Source organism: Scylla paramamosain, chromosome 1 (assembly GCF_035594125.1).
Source record: "Scylla paramamosain isolate STU-SP2022 chromosome 1, ASM3559412v1, whole genome shotgun sequence".
Lineage (NCBI taxonomy): Eukaryota > Metazoa > Arthropoda > Malacostraca > Decapoda > Portunidae > Scylla > Scylla paramamosain.
Genome location: NC_087151.1, coordinates 36372693 through 36382692, shown reverse-complemented (window position 1 = coordinate 36382692; position 10000 = coordinate 36372693). Strand labels below are relative to the sequence as shown.

The window sequence follows — 10000 nt, the reverse complement described above, 5'->3', positions numbered from 1 at the left end:
AATCCAGCAAGATGGTTCCCCTAGAACAGAGACCCCATGGTCGTGACCTAAATGACCTAAAGTGAGGAGGAAGAACGGGTGTTGGTGATGCACGTGGTGGGGTTAGTCCTGTATTCCTGAATGGTGAAGAGGAAGGGAAGGAAATGGAGTTGAGACGATTTATGTTCTTTTAGGTGAATATCACTCTTCTGTTTAGCAAAGACGACGACGACAACAAGGACAACAACACGTCTACCAGTACATACACATAGAGAGTGGCGCGCGCGGGTGCAGCAGCATTTAAACTGGTCTGACAACACTAACCCAATAATCACCTGAGCCACACCAATGACTGTCACACACACCTGCCGCGCCGCGAACTCACGCCTCCCTCCACCCCCCTCCACACACACACACACACACACACACACACACACACACACACTATGCATAGGACTCCCCAAAGGTACCATCCACACACACACTAACACCAAGACGCCACAGGAACCACACCATCACACATGACCAAAACCTCCAGATAAAAACACAAAAAAACACGTAAATGAAAGAAAACGTATTTGTGGAGTGACGGGATCAACGGCAGAGTGCGGGACGGGTCTGGTCGGGTCTGGTCGGGGCGGGGCGGGGCGGGTGGTGGAGGGAGGCCCCGCGGGAGCCTGATAAAAGCACAGCATGGAGCCAGGGCACAACTGGTGGTTCGATAGCTCAAACACCGGCGACAAACAGACGCAAGCGGCCCGTTAACAGGCCGCCACCAGAGTAAACAGCTGGGGAAGGGAGGGATGGAAGGAGGGGTGAACATGAAGAGGAGGAGAAGGAGGGAGGGGGAGGAGAACAGGTAGGGGTATGGAAAAAGCACCTGAGTAATGGAAAGGTACAGGGAGAGGAAGGGGATAAGGAGGGGAAAAGGAAAGAGAGAAGCATTAACAAGCCAAACATGAGAAGGAGAACAGGAAGGGGAAAGATAGAGAGAGGAAGGGAGAAGGAGGGGGAAAGAAGGAAGGAAGGGAAGCAGTAACAAGTAAAGGAAGGTACTCAGTGACAGGAAGACGTAGAAATAAAAAGGAAGTGACGGGTTGTGTCGAGGGAGAGCTAAAAGATTAAACACTGCTATAGCGGAGCGAAGGGAAATGTGTACTGGCAGATGGAGAGGATCACATGACACACCAGGAAGTGAATCCGTTGGGTCACTGGCTTGTGTGCTGTTAATAGGGGTGTCTATAGACCAGGGTTCGTGACCTTACCCTGTGTTATCTTATATTTAGAGTTACGATTTATGAAGAAGAAGAAATTAAACGAAGAAAGAAAAGAAAAATGTTCGGGACTGCACTCATATTGTTTTAATTTCATCTCCTTCATTTTCTTTCCTTCTACTTGTTCTTGTTCTCTAATTCTTGTTATTCGTCGTTTTCTTATAAAGCGCACTGACAAGTGATTATATTCTTTTTACTGCCTCTCTCTCTCTCTCTCTCTCTCTCTCTCTCTCTCTCTCTCTCTCTCTCTCTCTCTCTCTCTCTCTCTCTCTCTCTCTCTCTCTCTCTCTCTCTCTCTCTCTCTCTCTCATACACACATGAAGGTGCTCTGTTTCAACTAGACCATCTGTACATTGTGTGTGTGTGTGTGTGTGTGTGTGTGTGTGTGTGTGTGTTTTACCCCTAAAGGTGTCGAGGGCCCTTGAGTTTCCTCCTCACCTCCTCTCCTTCTCCCTCTCCCTCTCTCCTCTCCACTTCCTTCCTCTCCCCTTCACCTCCCCCTGCGGCGATGGTCTTTTATATTCAACCTCCTCCTCCTCCTCCTCCTCCTCGTTTTTTTTTTTTTTTTGTCGTCGTCGTTGATGTTGTTGTTGTTGTCGTTGTCGTAATGGATCGAGGGTGCTTGTCGTAGTATCACTGTTGGAGGGGCTGTGGAGGAGGAGGAGGAGGAGGAGGAGGAGGAGGAGGAGGAGGGAGGGAGAAATACAGTCCCGGCTTTCGTGCTCTCCAATTTTTGTGTGTGTGTGTGTGTGTGAGAGAGAGAGAGAGAGAGAGAGAGGAGAGAGAGAGAGAGAGAGAGAGGAGAGAGAGGAGAGAGAGAGAGAGAGAGAGAGAGAGGAGAGAGAGAGAGAGAGGAGAGAGTTACATGGATAAAGGTAGGTAGGTAGATAGATTTAAACATATAGAAAATTATAGATGGACAAATAGATAGACAAACAGATGAAACAACATAAAATAAAATAAAATACTATAACTACCCACATAGATTTTAACCACAGTAATCACACACCCAGTATGAGCCAACAAGTCTGGTGCTGATGCTGCTGCTTCTTGTTCTTCTTTTACAATACACTACACATTACAACGCCACCCAAAAAAAATTAAATAGATAAATATTAACGTAACGAAACCCTTAAGCACAGACCCTAAACTCTTTCTCATTCCTTGACTCCTGCGCGTTCTTCTCCATCTACTTTCTCACCCCACCCCCTGACCCGTCCCGTCCCGTCCCGTCCTGTCTCGTCTCGTCTAGTCCTGTCCTGTCACGTCCTTCCCTCCCCCCCCACACCCCATCCTCTAAATATCCCGCGGAGAAACCCCAGGGCGGACAGACAGACGTGTAGGAAGGCCACCTGTTGTAGTGCTAGGGGCTTCTCTCTCTCTCTCTCTCTCTCTCTCTCTCTCTCTCTCTCTCTCTCTCTCTCTCTCTCTCTCTCTCTCTCCTCTCTCTCTCTCTCTCTCTCTCTCTCTCTCTCTCGTGCTATTAGATTTTATCATATCAGCAATTTAAAAACAATAAAATAATGTAACTCAACATCCAATATAGAAAAAATAGGAAGCAATTTACATGTTACACAATTGCGAGGATATTTTCTCTCTCTCTCTCTCTCTCTCTCTCTCCTCTCTCTCTCTCTCTCTCTCTCTCTCTCTCTCTCTCTCTCTCTCTCTCTCTCTCTCTCTCTCTCTGATAACTACCTGGCCACACACCATAAGCTCACACGGATACACTAACATTTAGGCAACACGAGGCAGAATCAGAGCAGCTGCACTCACCAAATCACACCATTAATCCCGACCATCACCACCATCACCATCACCATCACCACCATCACCATCACCACCATCACCACCATCACCATCATCAACAACATTCCAGCGCCCTCACTAACACCTACAACATCCCCAACATAATTTTTTTAACATCACCAAATATCACCACCGCTGCCACTATCAACATCAAACACTCACTAACAGCAATTGCATCCCTAACATCGTAATTAACATCAACATCACTAAAATCCTCACTATTATCAAAATATTTCCACCACTCATTAACACCAACATCCCCACCACCTTCAACATCGTTACTACCACCACCGCCTCTCAAGCTAACCACACATAGGCCACTTTGCGCAGCGTCCTCGTGGCGCGAAACAGTTGCTAATGAATTTCACTTGTCGTACGATTGAGTAGCGCCACAGTGACCCACGTAAAAAAGGTTAGCTGCAGAGAAGCGCAACTGCAGCCTCAGTTTCACCACGGAATCTAATAAGGATGCTTTCGATTTTTGTTTTACGATGATGCAGCCGTTGTCGTTATGAATGAGGATTGTCATAGACGCATACAATACATGTGAATGCAAAGAAACATGGAAAGCTGCGAAAAGCCATTAGGCCTACACGTGATGGTACCTGTACAAGACATGCCTACCTATTTCCTCTTATCATCCCCATCTACAAATTTATCTAATCTCATTTTAAGGCTTCCTATAAACTCAACACTTAAAAAAATGTGATTGATGAGCCAATTTCACTGATATAAAGGTTTGACATTCGATCAGTGGACAGTTTAAACACGATAACGAATATGAAATCAGACAATACAATTTTTTTAACTATTTCAGAATGTCACGCAACACTTTCTCCTCATAATTCTGGCTAATCCATTTGACTGTACTCTTTGGTGACTGATACCTTCCTGGACCTTTTCTTTCAATATATTTGTTGTCTTTGGCCAGAGCGTCTCTGACATAGGAAAGAAATATGGCCATGCCTTTCCCTTTGACTTTCACTCAGAGACATTTAATTTTCCTCCGCGGCCACCTGTCATGATAATACTGGCTGGAAATTGGAAAATCTGTTCTTTTAATCTTTTTTTCTTCTGTAGCCACTTTCCAACAAAACAGAGGTTGCAAAATGGAAAAATATATTCTTTTAGTTTCCGTTTTCTTCTACAGCTACTTTCCAACAATATGGTGGCTGGAAATTAGATCATCTGTTCTTTTAATCCCCTTTTCGCTTATAGATGCTCGTAAAGACTCTGCAGTGAGCTCAGTGTTGTGAATTATTAGGTGTCACAGTGAAAGGATTAATGATGTATTAGTGCACTCACACATCACACCTGGCGCCATAAATCAAGGAACTTTTACTACCACCACCACATCCACATGCAGCAAACCGCGGACCGATGTTAGTCTATTATCAGTCTATCTGTGTCCCGTTATCAGATTCTTGGATAGGCCCTCACGGATTCATTTATTATCATTATTATCAGTAGTAGTAGTAGTAGTAGTAGTAGTAGTAGTAGTATATTTTTCCATTTTGCAACCTCTGTTTTGTTGGAAATGTTAGGGACTGGCATCTCAGAGGGCATTTTTTTTTATTGGAGTTTTGTTGCCCTTGGCCAGTGTCCCTCCTACATAAAAGAAAAAGTAGTAATATCAGTAGTAATATCAGTAGTAGTAGTAGTAGTAGTAGTAGTAGTAGTAGTAGTAATAGTAGTAGTAGTAGTAGTAGTAGTTCAAAGGGTATGGTAATGGAACTTATAAACTGTAAACTGCTTGAATAGCTACGCCGCTAAAAAAAAAAAAAAAAAACAAGGTAATATGACACCGAAACAAAACGTATCTCATATCGTCATCTAGATCTGCCTGCCCTCACTTCCTGGCTTCTTTACATTAGACACATTATGGGTGGGGATGACAGGTGAAGTAGGTGGGCATGCTTTATACAGGTGCTGTTATGTGTACGCCGGATGACTTCTTGCAGCTTCCCTTATTTTCTCAGGTTCTTCTCTTCTTTTACCATGACTAGTTGGCAACAAAACCTTCTTATGCTCCCAAAGACACGATCATTCACCTAAGAAACCTTGTCCCGGTAACAAGAACTTCCTCTTTCCATTATTTCCTGCCCACGACACGCACCCCAACACCACAACCTCAGCAACAACTATTATCCTCCCTATGTCCTTTCTCTCTCACGCTAAACACCCAACCACCACTAACCCAAGTAACACAGCCAACCCTCCTCCCACTCAACCTCCCTTCCAAAAGCACTCCATCACTACCCCAACAACAGGTATTATTCTTCCCAAGTTTCAGTCACCACCAACACCCTGCAAGACAGCCAACCCTTCGTCCCAGCCACCTTCGCTCCCATAGCACCCAAACAACACAACTACCTTAGTAACAACTACGAGTATTCATCACCAGCCAACCTTACCTACCATACCCACGCCCCTCAAACATCTGACACACCCCGACATCCTCCGCATCGCCTCCTCTGCGGTTGGCGAGGCCCCACAGCTGCACCTGATCCTACCTGGCTTCCCCCGCGCTGCCCTCGATACCCCGCCGTCTGTCACCGATACCTTAGCAGTGTGGTTGCTCTCCGCCAGGTGTGTGGAGGGCGGGAGGAAACGCGACGTGCAGGCAGCGGGGAAAACCATAAGGGGAAGGATGGAGGGATGGATGGAAGGGAAATACGGAGGGAAATGGGAAATCGAGGGAATGACGGATTGGGGGAGAGAGAGAGAGAGAGAGAGAGAGAGAGAGAGAGAGAGAGAGAGAGAGAGAGAGAGAGAATTTCGTCAAACTGTGATGCTGTGTGTGTTTCCCAGTGGAGCAATAATTTCGACTTACATAACTAATAGTGTTGTTATCGTTGTTGTTGGTGTTGACTGTGTTTCTGCTGCTGTTGTTGTTGCTGCTACTGTTGTTGTTGTTGCTGCTGCTGCTATTGTTGCTGCTGCTACTGCTGCTATTGTTGTTGTTGCTGCTGCTGCTATTATTGTTGCTGCTGCTACTGCTGCTATTGTTGTTGTTGTTGCTGCTGCTGCTGCTGCTTTTGTTGTTGTTGTTGCTGCTGCTTTTGTTGTTGTTGTTGTTGCTGCTGCTGCTACTATTGTTGCTGCTGCTGCTTTTGTTGTTGTTGTTGTTGCTGCTGCTGCTGCTGCTATCATTATTGTTGCTGCTGCTGCTGCTGCTGCTGCTCTGCTGCTGCTGCTGCTATTGTTGCTGCTGCTTTTTGTTGTTGTTGTTGCTGCTGTTGCTGCTATCATTATTGTTGCTGCTGCTGCTGCTGCTGCTGCTCTGCTGCTGCTGCTCCTGCTGCTATTGTTGTTGCTGCTGCTGCTGCTGCTGCTGCTATTGTTGTTGTTGCTGCTGCTGCTGCTATTATTGTTGCTGCTGCTGCTGCTGCTGCTGCTGCTGCTGCTGCTGCTGCTGCTGCTGCTCTGCTGCTCCTGCTCTGCTGCTGCTGCTATTGTTGTTGCTGCTGCTGCTGCTTCTGCTATTGTTGCTGCTGCTGCTGTTGCTGCTATTGTTGCTGCTGCTGCTGCTGCTGCTGCTGCTGCTGCTGCTGCTATTGTTGCTGCTACTGCTCCTGCTATTGTTGCTGCTGCTGCTATTTCTGTTGTTGTTGTTGTTGCTGCTGTTGTTATTATTGTCGTTGCTGTTGCTGCTGCTGTTGCTGCTGCTGCTGCTGTTGCTGTTGTTGTTATTAATGTTGTATGCTGTTGCTGTTGCTGTTGCTGCTGCTGCTGCTGTTGCTATTGTTTTTATTATTATTGTTGCTGTTGTTGTTGCTGCTGCTGCTGCTGCTGCTGCTGTTGCTGTTGCTGTTATTAATGTTGTTGCTGTTGCTGCTGCTGTTGCTATTGTTGTTATTATTGTTGCTACTGCTGCTGCTGCTGCTGTTGTTATTATTGTTGTTGCTGTTGCTGCTGCTGCTGCTGTTGCTGCTGCTACTGTTGTTATTGTTGTTGCTGTTGTTGTTGTTGCTGCTGCTGCTGCTGTTGTTATTATTGTTGTTGCTGTTGCTATTCTTGCTGCTACTGTTGCTATTGTTGCTGTTGTTGTTGCTGCTGCTGCTGCTGTTGCTATTGTTGCTGCTGTTGTTGCTATTGTTGTTGTCGTTGCTGCTGCTGCTGCTGTTTCTGTTGCGGCTATTTTTCTTGTTTTTTTTCATTGATTTGATTGTTTTCTGTTGTTCGTGTGTTTTACAGATGTCTTCATATCTTTTGCGCTCGCTCTCTCTCTCTCTCTCTCTCTCTCTCTCTCTCTCTCTCTCTCTCTCTCTCTCTCTCTCTCTCTCTCTCTCTCTCTCTCTCTCTCTCTACATAATAAACACATCTCTCTCTTTCTCTCTCCCTCCCTCTACATAATAAACACAAAGTTGAAATAAGAATAGATTTTCCACTTTCCAACTAGTATAATGTTTTAAGAGCCTGAACACACATAAGAACAAAATAATAAGAGAAACTGCAAAAAGCCATCAGGCCTACACGCCGTAGTCTTTGTATAAAACATGCTTACCTTTTTCCCCCCTATCATCCCCATTCATAAATTTGTGTAATCTAAGTCCAAAAAAGGTTGGATGGTGACGGCACATACAGATAACGGTAAGGAGTTTTGCCCCGGCGTCAAATGTTCTTGTTTCTGCGGCGTTGATATTCAAACAGTTTTTATAGTTTATCGTTACGTCAGAGTGGTTTGTGGTGAAGGAGTGATGCACCAAGTAGCAGTGAGAGGGTTAAAGGGACTCGGTTCGGTGGTGTCTGAGCAACTCATCAATACCTTGAGGTCCTGTGTTATTTACCTTAAGCTTCCTGTGAGTAAATTCCTCTCCCATCCTACACAGAAACACGATAGGATTTACCCCTAAAACGATCCTCCCCATCGTTCAATTATGTTAGATGAAGTTGAGCTTCAAATATATATCACGGGAGAAGGAGATTGGTCACGGGGAGAACTACTCTAGGTGAAGTTTTCATGGGGATAATTTACATAACAAAAAAAAAAAAAAATAGAGCAGAGCATATGCCAAAAAATAAATAAATAAATAAAATCTAAGGTGGAACAGACTAGTATATGCAATAAGAAAAAAAAAACATGATTGGAACAGACTATATGCCAACAAAAGCAAAGACAAGAAAAAAAACATGGTGGAATGGACAAGTGGTGCTACATGTATACCAACAAAACAACAAACACGGAAGCGTCCTGCACAACCTGCCGCCGCACGCCGAGACACAGCCAGCGACCAGTCAACACGGAAGAATAATTTATAACTTAAGCATCCACACCTGCAACCCGAGGTGCATGTATGGAGAAGAGTTACGGCGTGCAGTTGCGTATGTGGCTGGCTGGCTGGCTGGATGGATGGCTGGCAGGTGGCAATGGGTCTCCTCTGTCCATGGTGACTTGACAGATACGCTTCTCCGTCTTTCTTTCATCTCTCTCTCTCTCTCTCTCTCTCTCTCTCTCTCTCTCTCTCTCTCTCTCTCTCTCTCTCTCTCTCTCTCTCTCTCCATGGCAACTTGATAGATAAGCTTCCTCCTCTTCTCTCCTCTCGCTCTTGTGTGGCACATGGCGGGTTTTATCTGCCCAAGACACCTTGACAGATAAGGTCCTTCCTCTTCTTTCCTCTCGCTCTCTCTCTCCCGATATGTGGCAATTTTCTACTTTGTTAACGTACTTTAACATAAATTTCTTCATCTTATTTCCTCTCGCTCTTTCTTAAAATGTGGCGTCTCTTGTACTGGCCACGTTATCTCAACTGATAAGCCACTCGACTTCTTTCCTTCTGCCCTTCGTCATTGATTAAATGGTAAATAGAAATAGATCACCAACTTTGTTTTTAACTTTCAGCGAGCATATGGCCGCCTGGAAGTGTGGTTGCTATGGAAACCCGAGTCTTGCATTGACGTACTGGAATTAAAAGTAGACACTAAAAGAATGCGGATTTTTTTTTTTTTTTTTTTAGCTATCCGGACGAAAGAAAGGAATAGAATCTGTTTACGACTACGAAGAAAAAGAAAAAGAAGAAAAGAAAAAGAAAAAGAAAAGGAGAAGAAGGAGGAGGAGAAGGAGGAGAAGGAGAAGGAGAAGGAGAAGGAGAAGGAGGAGGAGGAGGAGGAGGAGGAGGAGGAGCCACCGATGCTTCCTACGAGTAACACTTTCATTAAAACACAACGACTACTATGAGGTTTACTCCACCCACTGTGTAATAATATAAACACGACTGATACTCCTAGAGGGCTCTGTATAGCCCAGCTGTCAAAATACCAGCACAAATTAAAGAAGAAGTTGTCATTAAGCAACCTATTCTTTAAATAAGCTTGTCACGTACAATACCATATCACATTCAGAGACTCACAGAGATTACTGTTCACAGAGATGACTGTTCCCTACAGACTGAGGGTGGGAGAGGAAAGATTGACTTCATACCGTGACTCTCAGCTTAATGTCATTGCACCTTATTTTTAAACTTTTCCGTGTCTTATCTCGACACTTTCTACTTGGTTATCAGGGAAGTTTATGTGGCTTTCAAGAGCGTTTTCCTGACACTAACACGCATTTCCGCATTGTCAATGAGAAAAAAAAAACAAAAAAACTGATATAAACACGATCTAACTCTTCTCTGGCCTTCGAAAGTACTCCTGATGAGGGAACATATCGTTTCTCCTAAGTGTGGGAAAAATTAAACGTTTCATGAACCGGACGCTGACAAGGGGCTTCAGGTGTTTGTGGGCCTAACGGGAGGCAGGAACACGGACAAGCAGGTAGCCGCTGGATCTGCCTATACTGCTACCAATGCCCACGCTGGTCATGCCCCTGCCGCCGCGTGCCGTGCTGAGTGACGCCCCGCCGGGAGGGTGCATTCACTGGTGGTGGGGGATGAGGCGAGGTGAGGGGAGGAGGTGGTGGTGTTAATGGCTGGCTGCCTGTGTTAACCCTTTAAACATGA

At 45.2% G+C, this 10000-nt stretch overlaps 2 protein-coding genes across 5 annotated transcripts in view; one reads left to right on the top strand and one right to left on the bottom strand.

Moving 5' to 3' along the window:
- The window catches only part of LOC135105516 (LIM/homeobox protein Lhx3-like), a 119054-nt gene that overhangs the window by 74757 nt on the left and 34297 nt on the right, over positions 1-10000 (top strand). The window contains exon 2 of the mRNA XM_064013731.1: positions 5464-5648. Within this exon, the coding sequence (XP_063869801.1) occupies positions 5464-5648 (185 nt within the window). The remainder of the gene's footprint in view (positions 1-5463; positions 5649-10000) is intronic.
- LOC135104840 (zinc finger protein 436-like) overlaps positions 1-10000 on the bottom strand; it is a 198125-nt gene that overhangs the window by 157719 nt on the left and 30406 nt on the right. The gene's annotated exons all lie outside the window — the stretch shown is intronic.